The following is a 13,586-nucleotide window of genomic DNA, read 5'->3' as shown; positions in this document are numbered from 1 at the left end:
CTCCAGCCTGGGCGACAGAGCGAGACTCCGTCTCAAAAAAAAAAAAAATTGTTTAAATATTACAGGATATGAACGGAAAAATCTCCAGAGAAATAGCCAGCATAAATAAACAATCACAACTTCTGGAAATGAAGGATACACTTAGACAAATGCAAAATACACTGGAAAGTCTCAGCAATAGAATTAAGAAAGTAGAAGAAACAACTTCAAAGGCCAGGTGCGGTGGCTTACGCCTGTAATGCCAGCACTTTGGGAGGCCAAGGCAGGCAGATCACGTGTGGTCAGGAGTTCAAGACCCGCCTGGCCAACATGGTGAAATCCTGTCTCTACAAAGATACAAAAATTAGTCAAGCATGATGGTGGGTGCCTATAATCCCAGCTACTCGAGAGGCTGAGGCAGGAGAATTGCTTGAACTCGGAAGGTGGAGGTTGCAGTGAGCTAAGATTGCACCACTGCAGTTTAGCCTGTGTGACAGAGCAAGACTCCATCTCAAAAAAAGAAGAAACAATTTCAGAGTTCAAAGACAAGGCTTTTGAATTAACCCAACCTGACAAAGAAAAAAGAATTTTTAAAAAATGAACAAAGCCTCTAAGAAGTTTGGGAGTATGCGAAACGACCAAACCTAAGAATAACTGGTGTTTCCAAGAAAGAAGAGAAATCTAAAAGTTTGGAAAATATATTTGAGGAAATAATCAAGGCAAACCTCCCTGGCCTTGCTAGAGATCTAGACATCCGAATACCAGAAGCTCAAAGAACACCTAGGAAATTCATCACAAAAAGACCATCGTTTAGGCACACAGTCATCAGGTTACCTAAAGTCAAGACAGGAAACAATTTTAAGAGCTGTAGGGAAAAAGCACCAGGTAACCTATAAAGGAAAACCTATCAGATTAACAGCAGATTTCTTAGCAGAAATCCTACCAGCTAGTAGGAATTGGGGTCCTATCTTAGCCTCTTTAAACAAAACAATTACCAGCCAAGAATTTTGTATCCAGAGAAACTAAATTTCATAAATGAAGGAAAGATACAGTCTTTTTCAGACAACCAAATGCTGAGAGAATTCACCACTAGCAAGCCAGCACTACAAGAACTACTAAGAGGAGCTCTAAATCCTGAAACAAATCCTCGAAATACACCAAAATAGAACCTCCTTAAAGCATAAATCTCACAGAACCTATAAAAAAAAAAGAAGGTATTCAGGCAACAAATAGTGACAATAGTAACCTCACATCTCAATACTAACATTGTGACCTAAACGTTCCACTTAAAAGACAAAGAATGGCAGAAGGGATAAGAGTTCACCAAGTATCTGCTGTCTTCAAGAGACTCACCTAATACATAAAGACTCACATAAACTTAAGGTAAAGGGGGGAAAAAGATATTCCATGCTAATGGACACCAAAAGTGAGCAGGAATAACTGTTCTTGTATCAGACAAAACAAACTTTAAAGCAGCAGCAGTTAAAAAAGACAAAGAGCGATATTATACAATGATAAAAAGACTAGTCCAACAGGAAAATGCCACAATCCTAAATATATATGCACATAAAAACATTGCAGTTCCCAAATTTATAAAATAATTACTACTAGACCTAAGAAATGAGACAGACAGCAACACAGTAATAGTGGGGGACTTTAATACTCTACTAACAGCACTAGACAGGTCATCAAGACAAAAAGTCAATAAAGAAACAATGGACTGGCCAGGCGCAGTGGCTCATGCGTGTCATCTCAGCACTTTGGGAGGCTGAGGCACGTGGATTACCCGGGTCAGGAGTTCAAGACCAGCCTGGCCAACACAGTGAAACCCTGTGTCTACTAAAACATACAAAAATTAGCCAGGCATGATGGTGGGTGCCTATAATCCCAGCTACTTGGGAGGCTGAGGTAGGGGAATCGCTTGAACTTGGGAGGTGGAGGTTGCAGTGAGCCGAGATCGCACCATTTCACTCCAAGCTGGATGACACAGCCAGACTCCATCTCAAAAACAAAAAAAGAAACAATGGACTTAAACTATATCCTAGAACAAACAGACTTAACAAATATTTATAGAACATTCTTCCCAACAACTGAAGAATATATATTCTATTCATCAGCATGTAGAACATTCTCCAAGATAGACCACATGACGGGCTACAAAACAAGTCTCAATAAATTTAAGAAAATCAAAATTATATCAAGTACTCCCCCAGATCATAGTGAAATAAGACTGGAAATCAACTCCAAAAAGAACCCTCAAAACCATGGAAATACATGGAATTAAATAACCTGCTCCCAAATGATCACTGGGTCAACAATGAAATCAAAATGGAAATTAAAAAATTATTTGAACTAAACAATAATAGTGACGCAACCTATCAAAACCTCTAGGGTACAGCAAAAGTGGAGCTAAGAGAAAAGTTCATTGCATTAAATGCCTACATCAAAAAGTCTGAAAGAGCACAGACAGACATTCTAAGGTCAAACCTCAAGGAACTAGAGAAACAATAACAAACCAAACCCAAACCCAGCAGAATTGAAATAACCAAGATCAGCACAGAACTAAACGAAATTAAAACAAACAAAAAATACAAAAGTGAAACGAAAAGCTGGTTGTTTGAAAAGATAAATAAAATTGATAGACAGTGAGATTAATCAAGAACAGAAAATATCCGAATAAGTTCAATTAGAAACAAAACAGGGGATATTACAACTGATACCACAGAAATACAAAAGATCATTCAAAGCTACTATGAACACCTTTACACACATAAACTAGAAAACCTAGAGGAGATGGATAAATTCCTGGAAATATACAATCCTCCCAGATTAAACCAGGAAGAAATAGAAACTCTGAACAGACCAGTAACAGTGAGAAGGAAATGGTAATTAACAAGTTGCCAACAAAAAAAGTCTAGGACCAGATGGATTTGCAGCTGAATTCTATCAGACATTCAAAGAATTGGCACCAATTCTATTGATGCTATTCCACAGATAAAGAGGGAATCCTCCCTAAATCATTCTAAGAAGCCAGCATCACCCTAATACCAAAAGCAGGAAAAGACACAACAAAAAAAGGAAAACTACAGACCAATATCCCTGATGAACATAGAAGCAAACATACTCAACAAAATGCTAGCTAACTGAATCCAACAGCATACCAAAAAGATGATCCACCATGATCAAGTAGGTTTCATACCAGGAATGCAGGGATAGTTTAACATCTGCAAGTCAATAAATGTGATACACCATATAAACAGAATTAAAAACAAAAATCACATGATCATCTCAATAGACTCAGAAAAAGCATTTGACAAAATCCGGCATCCCTCTATGAGTAAAACTCTCCGCAAAATTGGCACAGAAGGGACATCATACTTTAAGGTAACGAAAGCCATCTACAACAAACCCACAACCAACATTACACTGAATAGGGAAAAGTTGAAAGCATTCCCCCGGAGAACTGGAACAAGGCAAGAAGGCCCACTTTCACCACTTCTGTTCAACATAGTACTGGAAGGCCTAGCCAGAGCAATCATGCAAGAGAAAGAAATAAAGGGCATCCAAATAGGTAAACAGGAAGTGAAACTGTCACTGTTTGCTGATGATATGAACATATACCTAGAAAACCCTAAAGACTCATCCAAAAAGCTCCTAGAACTGGTAAATAAATTCAGCAAAGTTTCAGGATACAAAATTAACGTACACAAATCAGTAGCCTTGCTATATACCAAGAGCAACCAAGCTGAGAGTCAAATCAACAACTTAACCCCTTTTACAATAGCTGCAAAAAAATAAAAATAAAATACTTAGGAATATACCTAACAAAGGAGATAAAAGTCCTCTACAAGGAAAACTACAAAATACGGTTGCAAGAAATCATAGATGACACAAATAGAAACACATCCCATGCTCACGGATGGGTACAATCAATATTGTGAAAATGACCATACTACCAAAAGAAATCTACAAATTCAATGCAATTCCCATCGAAATACCACCATTTTTCACAGAAGTAGAAAAAAAAATCCTAAAATTCATATGGAACCAAAAGAGTCTGCATAGCTAATGCAAGACTAAGCAAAAACAACAAATCTGGAGGCATCACATTACCAAACTTCAAACTATACTACAAGGCCATAGTCACCAAAACAGCATGGTACTGGCATAAAAACAGGCACATAGGGCCAGGCATGGCGGCTCACACCTATAATCCCAGCACTTTGGGAGGCCGAGGCGGGCAGATCACTTGAGGTCAGGAGTTTGAGACCAGCCTGGCCAACATGGTGAAACCCCATCTCTACTAAAAATAAAATTCAAAAAAATAGCTGGGCATGGTGGTGGGCACCCATAGTCCCAGCTACTTCGGAGGCTGAGGCAGGAGAATTGCTTGAGCCCAGGAGGCAGAGGCTACAGTGAACTGAGACTGCACCACTGCACTCCACCCTGGGCAACAGAGCGAGATTCTGTCTAAAAAAGTAAAAATGGCACACAGTCCAATAAAATAGAACAGAGAACCCAGAAGTAAAGCCAAATACTTACAGCCAATTGATCTTCAACAAAGCAAGCAAAAACATAAAGTGGGGAAAGGACACCCTATTCAACAAATTGTGCTGGCATAATTGGCAAGCCACATGTAGAAGAAAGAAACTGGATCCTCATCTCTCACCTTATACAAAAATCAACTCAAGATGGATCAAAGACTTAAATCTAAGACCTGAAACCATAAAAATTCTAGAAAAGATCATTGGAAAAACCCTTCTAGACATTGGCTTAGGCAAAGACTTCATGACCAAGAACCCAAAAGCAAATGCAACAAAAACAAAGGTAAGTAGACAGGACTTAACTAAACAAAAAAGCTTCCACACAGCAAAAGAAATATGTATATGTTACCTGGATGGAATTGGAGGCCACTATTCTTAGTAACTCAGGAATGGAAAACCAACATCATTTGTTCTCACTCATAAGTGGGAGCTAAGCTATGAGGATGCAAAGGCATTAGCATGATACAATGAACTTTGGGGACTCAGGGGAAAGGGCGGGAGGGGAGTGAGGGATAAAAGACTACACATTAGGTACAGTGTATACTACTTGGGTAACGGGTGCACCAAAATATCAGAAACCGCCACTAAAGAACTTATTCATGTAACCAACCACCTGTTCTCCAGAAGCCAATTGAAATAAAAAATAAAATAAAATAAGCCTTAGGGGAGAAAATTGTTAACCTAGTTGCTTTTTAGAATATGAAGTCTAATTATAGACTAATTATCTTTAATTATAAATATAATAAACCAGTTACGATAAGGACATAAACTTAAGGGCAATCACAGAGAAAATGTGTGTATATAAAAAAGAGAGAAAACATTCTATGTGGGTTATATTTTTATATATTCAGTTTCTTGACATCATAAGATTGTGTACATGTCTAGTTTATCTTACTATGAGAGCAAGGTCTTGATATTCTCCTTTTTAACTGTAAATAAGTTATTGCCATGACTTTTGTAGGTGATTTTTCAGCTTAGTGACTATAATTACTGTAAAGCTTGATTTCCTTCTCGTTACAGTAAACTGCAATAGTTTGAAGTAAATAAATAAAAACACATGGAATATTATTCAGCCTTATAAAAGGAATCTTCACTTGAGCCCAGTTTGAGACTAGCCTGAGCAACATACTGAGGCCCTGTCTCTACCAAAAATACAAAAGTTAGCCAAGTGTGGTAGCACCTGCCTGTAGTCCCAGCTACTTAGGAGGCTGAGGCAGGAGGATCTCTTGTGCCCAAGAGTTCAAGGCTGCAGTGAGTTGTGACTGGGCCACTGCACTCCAGCCTGGGCAACAGAGCAAGATCCTGTCTCTAAAAAAAAAATTAAAAAATTAAAAAGGAATCTTGACACATGCTACAACATAGATGAACCCTGAGGACATTGTGCTATGTGAAATAAACCTGTCATAGAAAGACAAATACTTACGATTCCACTTATATGAGGTACCTAGAGTAGTCAAAGTCAGGAAGAAAAAGTAGAAGGGTAGTTGCAAGGGACTGGGGAGAGGGGAAAATGGGAGTTGTTTAATGGGTATAGAATTTCAATTTTGTAACATGAAAACATTTTGAAGACTGGTTGCACAATAACGTGAATATATTTAACACTACTGAACTGTACACTTAGAAATAGTTAAGATGGTAAATTTTATGTTTTTTTAACCACAATTAAAAAAACAAAAGACAACTAGGTTAAGGATTAACAAAATCCTCTCCTCTTTGACATGAGAATTTAACTTCTGGTTACCTTTTTTGGTTCTTTTCTTCTAGAAACCAGATAACAGAGGTATGTCAACTACATTCCTAGGCAATATATCTTATGGGAAAAATAACTTCTGATTGGTAAACTAAATCTGAATTGCGAAGAACTACAAATGAATTATATATATAAGTACCTTATGGAGATACAGAACTCTGAGCTTCCCTGGCTATGGCATGTACCTTATGTGGCACCTGGAAGCTATGCCTATGAAGTTATAGCAAGAGATATTCATTCCTATAGGGCATGAATCTTCTAAGCTAGGGTGGCTCCTGTGAATCTTGTCACCTTGCACCTAATCTGTTACTCTGGGGCAGCCAAAGAAGATAGCTCCCAGATAGCTACAGGGACTGCTATAAGGACTCTTCTAGAAAGAAACACCTAATGCTGCTCTGTTGGCAAGCTATGGTTCCTGTCCTGTTGCATTCTGAGTAGATAAGTGTCAAATGGGGCCTATGATAGTCTTATAAGTCTGAATATCTAGTTGAATCTAAGAAGACCCTTTGGTGGATATTGCAACTACCTTATCTTTAAGTTGTGGTTTAGACATCAGTAGCTCTATGCCATATTCAAGGTGTGTAGGTTGACTTCTTAATCAAAATATTTTCCAATGATGCTTTTGCTAATGGGGAGTGGGAAGAGGAGGAATCCATTCTAACCTCCCAGTGATCTTGTATATCCAGAATAGTACAGTATTCTTTCTGTGGTGGTAGTTTTGCCTGCATCAATATGAGCCATAATTCCAATATTACGGATTCTGTTTAAAAGGAAAAAATAAGGTAGACATTACTAAAATTGTAAAACCAAAGTATATATGCTGTTCAAATTTCAAAGCTGGTATTTCTATAATTTATAAAACTGCAAAAACTAGAAAAATGGAAAACATTTAGAGTATATCCACATTACTCTGATAACATAGCTAAGTAACAAAAGGGCTAACTACAACCTACAATTCTGAGACTATCTTATATTCATTCTATGAAAAGTGTGCTGTTGTTACATTAAAAAATTTTAGCATTAAATTGAGAAAAATAGCTAAAATACATTATCAATATCTATTTAAAATTGGCTAGGGCAGAAAGTCATAAAAATTACAGCATTCACTCTTGTCCATCAGAGAAAAACTGCAAATTTTCGTGACAGTCTATGGAAAAGTGTGATATCAATGATAGTACTTACTTAGCTATGGGAGGATTGATGATGGAATGAAGGGATTTGATATCATTTCCTATTAAGCCTAATGAAAAGAAAGTTAAAATTGAACTGTTACATTTATGAAATTTTCCTGTAATTTATAAATGAAAGACTTTAAAATAACTTTAAGCAAATACTGTAATTCCAAATAAAGTAAAGTAAAATTCAAGCTAAATAAATCTAAAATAAACTAAAATTTATTTCCTTGCAATGTATAAGGAAAGCTATGGATGACAATACAACAAGGTAAAAGTTTTAAACATCAAGTTCTAGATCATATCCTTAGAAAAATACAGATTCACCCCAATCTCTGCCACCTACTTCACTTCCATTTACAAAACTGTAGAATTAGAATAAATGCTCACAATAATAATCTTAAGGCACTGATCCTGAATCAAAGAAAAATTTTCAAATGCACAGTCCTATAAACCTGCCTTTTCCAGGGTTCGAAGAGCTAAGAGTGATCCTTATGTCAGTTGATAATGAATTATTACACAATGTGGAACTTGCCTTCCTCAGCAATCCCAGGACACAATACCTTTAAAGACAGCCTGGGAGGTTTCACTGAATAGAAGCTGTAATAATTTAATACTTTTGAAAGGCCAAGCAGTATTTCTTAAATTAAAAAGTCCATATGGCTTATTCTATGCTTAACATATAGTTTACTAATATTAAGAACTAATTATAAAGAAACAAGGCAGTTATGTTCATAAATTTAATTAAAACCCTCCTGTTATTTAAACTATTTCTCCCATGTTTCCATGATACAAAAATGAGAATTTTATATTATTTTTGAAACTTCATAGTGGTTTGAAGATCAAAAGATAATCTATACTACTACAGTCAAATTCACATGAGCAAAATACAGAGACCTAGATACACACCAACAATGTAGCCCATTAAATTAATCCTCCCTTGTAAGTCAACAGCCAATCAGTATTTTTATTCTATTATTCTCACTTGACAAAGACAGTAATGAGAACAGCAACAGAATTAAACTAATTTCACAGAGTCTACCATACACTTGCTTGTTTCAAACACAGAAAGAACATTCAAAAGTAAGTCAACTCCTCCACCTTCCAGCTTTTGATGCCATGTATCTAACCTAAACAATCCCAAATACTTAACCAAACTACTTATAACAATCCTCAAAATAAATTATTCTAGTAAATCTCTCTTGACAGAAAACACTTGCATAAAAAAAAGAAATAAACTAGAAAAAAATTTTTCATAAGACTACTCTACAAGTACATTCACATGTTAAAACTTCCAAACTAGCTACTAAAGCCACCATCCTTTCCTTTGCTCAGCTCATCCGCATGTTCCTCAGATGAGGAGCACAGCTCTACTAGTATTTCCTTCTGGCACCTATCCGAACATTCCCACCCCTAATACTCTCTAGAAAATAGCCAAGGAGTAAAAAATGGTTTCAGAACCCTAATAAGAGAGATTCTTGCAAACAAGAGAGAGAAAAGAGATAAAGCGAACAGCTTAGATAAAATTAGAAGAATCTAAAATTTGTACCTGGTAGGGAACTGTAATTTCTTCCAAGCGGCACATGTGGCTTTAACCTTTTTAAACTTGCTCTTACTTTATAGCAGCATATATTCTAGTAAAGAGAAAAAGAAATGACATTAATTTTATTTTAGCATCACTTACTACAGTTTCAACATTGTAATTGTGCTTTGTCAGAAGACAAACTATTTTGTATAGCTTTAAAGTAGTCCTAATTTATTAACTCCAATTCTTTTAAAAAGTGACAACCCAAATATATCCTAGCGGAAAGAATAAGGATAAAATTAATACTGATTTGCTATTTTGGGCTGACCTTAAAACAATGGTTCTCCTCAACCTGCAGCATTAGCATGGGCTGAGGGCTTGTTTGAAACACATGCTTAGGCTCCACTCCAGACAAGAGAATCAGAAACTCTTGGGGATGCAGCCAATCTGTTTAAACCAGCTCTCCAGGTGATTCTGATAGCTATAGTTTGAGAACCATAACCCTAAAGTTCCAAAAGTCAGAAGCTGAGCGAGTCAGAAAGGTTAAATAAGGTATCTCACCCAGGACACACCTTGGTTTTCCTCTGCATCTGCTGAAAGGTCTGTGCGGGGCAATGAGCTCTAAAACCATTAGTTGTTTTCAGGATTTATTAGAGTAGTTACACATTAGAATCATCTGGAAAGCTTCTTGAAGACACAGGGGTGGGGAGAGAAGAGGAGAACTGGAGGAGCTGGGCAGCGGCATTTTAAAAAGTTCCCAGGTTGTCTTCAATGTAGCATTCAACTGAGAATTACTAAGTTAGAGCAAGTCTGCTTAAGGCCAAGCCTACCTCCCCCATCTTAGCTGCTTACCTAACCTTCTCGTGTTCTCATGTAGAGGCTGAATATTCTCCACCTCAGTTTATGCCCAGACCACTAGATACACATTTAATAGCTGCCAATATAGTTGGAATTGTTAGTGTATGTAATGATTTAGGGCCACCACAATCTGCTTTTTGTTTCATGAACTGCATATCTGTGCTATCTATATAATTTCTAGGTTAGTTACCGAGTTTCTGGAAATAATATGCTACTATCCTTAGAAAATATTTCCACTGCATAATGACTAGGATAAGACCCAGTGTCTATCACAGAGTGCATAGTCTGAAAGTGTCAGCAATCAAAGCACTGAAGAAAAACTGGGTAACTCCTTGTGCCACTTAATGAGATCACAAATGGAATATAGAAATATATCTTCTTCAAAAGGCTGCTCAGGTGATTTTAAAGTAGCAAAAAAAAAAAAAAAAAACAAACAAAACTGTAGACAAATGGTAAGGCTTTTTAGGGTTACAGGTTCTCTACTACAGCAGTCATACCCTATCCACAGGGGGTATATTCCAAGACCCGCAGTGGATGCCTGAAACCTCTGATAGTACTGAACCTAATTACTGTCCATCAGAACATGTTTCTGTTCATGTCTTCTGCCCACAAATTGAATAGCTTTTCCATCTTAACTAACCTCTTATCATGTTATGTGACCATAACTTTTGCAGTTTGAAGTACAACAGTAAAACTAGCAAAAATGTCTTTTTCTTCACAATTTCACGGATAGAAGATTCATTCCTATCATAGATCTTAGCGACCTCAGCATATGACTTTTTTTTTTCCTTATTAAGCCAAGAATTTTCACCTTTTCACTTAAAGGGAACACTTTATGGCTTCTCTTTGGCATATCCAAATTGCCAGCATCACTACTCTTGTGCTCTGGGACTATGATTAAGTAAAATAAAGGTTACTTGAACACTAGCACGGCAATACCACAATCTGATAACCCAGATGGCTACTGACTCATGGGTGGGGAGTGTATACAGTGTGGATATGCTGGGCAAAGGGATGACTCACCTCCCAGGTGGGATTAAGTGAGATGTCATGAGATTTCATCACAATACTCAGAATGGCACACAATTTAAAACTTATGAATTATTTCTGGAATTTTCCATTTAATTTTCAGACCACAGTTGACTTTGAGCAACTGAAACAGCTAATAGCAAAACCATGAATAAGGGGAAACTATTGTACTCCCTGTTAAGTCACTGAAGATAAAAAGAAATAACCCAAGCAAGCTTTAAAGTAATCTTTCACTTAGCACTAGATAAAAGGGGTATTATTACGTTTGAGGTTTAATATCTCTGAAGTATACTGAAGACGCGATAGTTCATAAAATAATTTATAGTGTTTCGGAGAGGATTCAGGAGTCAGACCAGAGCTTAAAGACTAAAACAATGTTCCTGGGACAAAGATCAGACTGCCCAAGAAGTTGGCTTTCAACAGCTCTGCAGAAGACAGCCAAAAGTAGTTTTATCAACCATTGTACAATTATGTTATACTTCGATATTAAGAGAAACTTTATTTCATAAGAGTCTTAATCTATGGATACTTAACATTACAAAGCACATTTTCTGTTAAAGATGTACATTAAGTGATGACATTCTTAGATATAAAACTGTACCCTCCTTCAAAAACAATTGGCATTTTAGTACTCCATGAGACCAGCATTTAGCTACAGCTGTTCTTTTACTTTTAAATTAAGGTAATTTCCTCTCATATTTCTTAATAAATTAAGGTAATTACTTTCAAATTAGTTTGGCTTGAAGATTTCCAAAGGTTATGACTCAACTAAGTCTGGAATCAACAGCTGATGAGATATACTGGGCATTTTAGGCAGTAAAGTAGCTGAGGTTGTTAAAGGACATTTAATTTTATAAGAAATGCTTACATTAATATGCACACTGGATATTGTCTGATGACCCACTGCACATATCCTCAAGTTGCTCAACATTTTGATCCTCCAAACTGTTATTGTCTGAAAAAATAAATATACAAAATTATAAAACTAAAGTTATGTATTACATGTCAGCAAGGCATATGTAAGTTAGACATATGTAAGGTAAAATCTATTACTTTTAAAAAGTTGGAACGATATTTTTAGCTACCAAAAATACAATGCATCATTCAGAAAATGAAAATTCTGATTAAATATGAGAAATATGGTTCTTAGGCTTAAAACGTCCCTTTTTGTTAATGTAATGTTTAAAGAAAGACATGGAGATACATTAGAAATCAACTTATTGAAATTACAAAACACTGTATCAACCAAAATGCATTGTTACGTAAATGAATAGAATTAAGTATAAAAACTAAGAATCCACACTTGGTAATTTCTAATTGGCAGTAAAATTTACTGGTTCATTTGTATATTCTGATTTTCCTACCATACCATGTAAAAACTAAATCATGTAAAAAATATATAAAAGTCCTCTTCCTCTCTGATTATAGAAACTAAGCATCTTTAATTTAAAAACATTTGCTAAATATTCACTACGTTTCAAGTACAATATCAAAGCTATTAGAAATCTAAGGACGCAGCTGAGACTGGGGGTGCTGGGGAGACAAACAGATCACGTTAAACCAAGCTTGTCCAACCCATGGTCTGCAGGCCACATGCGGCCCACGATAGCTTTATATGCAGCCCAACACAAATTTGTAAACTTTCTTAAAATATTGTGAGATTTTTTTTCTTGCGATGTTTTTTTAGCTCATCAGCTATTGTTAGTTACCATTAGTGTATTTTATGTGTGGCCCAAGACAATTCTTCTTCCGGTGTGGCCCAGGGAAACCAAAAGATTAGACACACTTGTGTTAAACCATTGTGATCCATGTTATTAAGAAGATATGTCAAAACTCATTACTACTCCTAAGTCTGTTCTTTTCTGGATTTTAGCTAAGAAACATTCACTACTCTTACTTAGAAAGTCATCTAATACTTTCATTTGATTTCCTAAACATATCTGAATCTGTTTCCTTTTTTTTTTTTTTTTTTTTTTTGAGACAGGGTCACCCAGGCTGGAATGCAGTGGCTCGATCTCAGCTCCCTGCAACCTCTGCCTCTTGGGTTCAAGCGATTCTCCTGTCTCAGCCTCCCGAGTAGCTGGAACTACAGGCATGTGCCACCACGCCTGGCTAAATTTTGTATTTTTAGTAGAGACGGGGTTTCGCCATATTGACCAGACTGGTCATGAACTCCTGACCTCAAGTGATCTGCCCGCCTCAGCCTCCCAAAGTGCTGGGATTACAGGCGTGAGCCACCATGCCCGGCCTTGAATCCCTCTTCATGGGTAATGCCAAAGTTCAGGGCCTCATAGTCTCTACAGTTACGACTGTAATAGACATTTAATAGGCATTTTCCTCTTCTTACTTTAACTCAGTGGTTGTCAATAAAAAGATAATTTGCATAACCCAGCCCTCCCCCGCCCAAGCCTATTCCTTCCCATTTATTCAAAAAGAATTTACTACGTGTCTGTCTACCCACTGCTTTCTAGATATTAGCGTTACTGCAGTGAACAAAAGACAACAATCTCTGCCCTCATACTGCCTCTATCCTAGTCAGGGGATAGAGACAACAAACAAAAGTAACAAATACAATACAGAGTCTCTCCTATGATGATAGGTGCTGTGGAGAAGAATTAAGCAGGAAAGAAGAATTGGGACAGTTAGAACTGAAGTAGAGATCAAGGAAGGCCTCATTCAAATAGTGACATTTAAGCAAAGACCTGAAGTAGATGAGGAAGGAAATTCGG

General features: G+C 36.8%; 1 protein-coding gene across 3 annotated transcripts in view; it reads right to left on the bottom strand.

Moving 5' to 3' along the window:
- GFM2 (G elongation factor, mitochondrial 2) overlaps positions 1-13,586 on the bottom strand; it is a 48,156-nt gene that overhangs the window by 32,775 nt on the left and 1,795 nt on the right. For 2 of the 3 annotated variants that reach the window (XM_011996606.1, XM_011996622.1), the window contains exons 2-5: positions 11,726-11,812; positions 8,995-9,079; positions 7,456-7,513; positions 6,936-7,033 (exon numbers count right to left, since the gene is read on the bottom strand). In XM_011996606.1, coding sequence (XP_011851996.1) covers positions 6,936-7,033; positions 7,456-7,513; positions 8,995-9,079; positions 11,726-11,788 — 304 coding nt within the window. In that variant the 5' untranslated portion in view covers positions 11,789-11,812. Of the gene's footprint in view, positions 1-6,935; positions 7,034-7,455; positions 7,514-8,994; positions 9,080-11,725; positions 11,813-13,055; positions 13,167-13,586 lie in introns of all 3 variants that reach the window. The other variant, XM_011996613.1, reaches the window with a different exon arrangement.

This window comes from Mandrillus leucophaeus, unplaced genomic scaffold (genome assembly GCF_000951045.1).
Source record: "Mandrillus leucophaeus isolate KB7577 unplaced genomic scaffold, Mleu.le_1.0 Scaffold114, whole genome shotgun sequence".
NCBI classification, from domain to species: domain Eukaryota; kingdom Metazoa; phylum Chordata; class Mammalia; order Primates; family Cercopithecidae; genus Mandrillus; species Mandrillus leucophaeus.
Note: the sequence above shows the minus strand (reverse complement) of the source record. Positions and strands in the feature narration are given on the sequence as shown.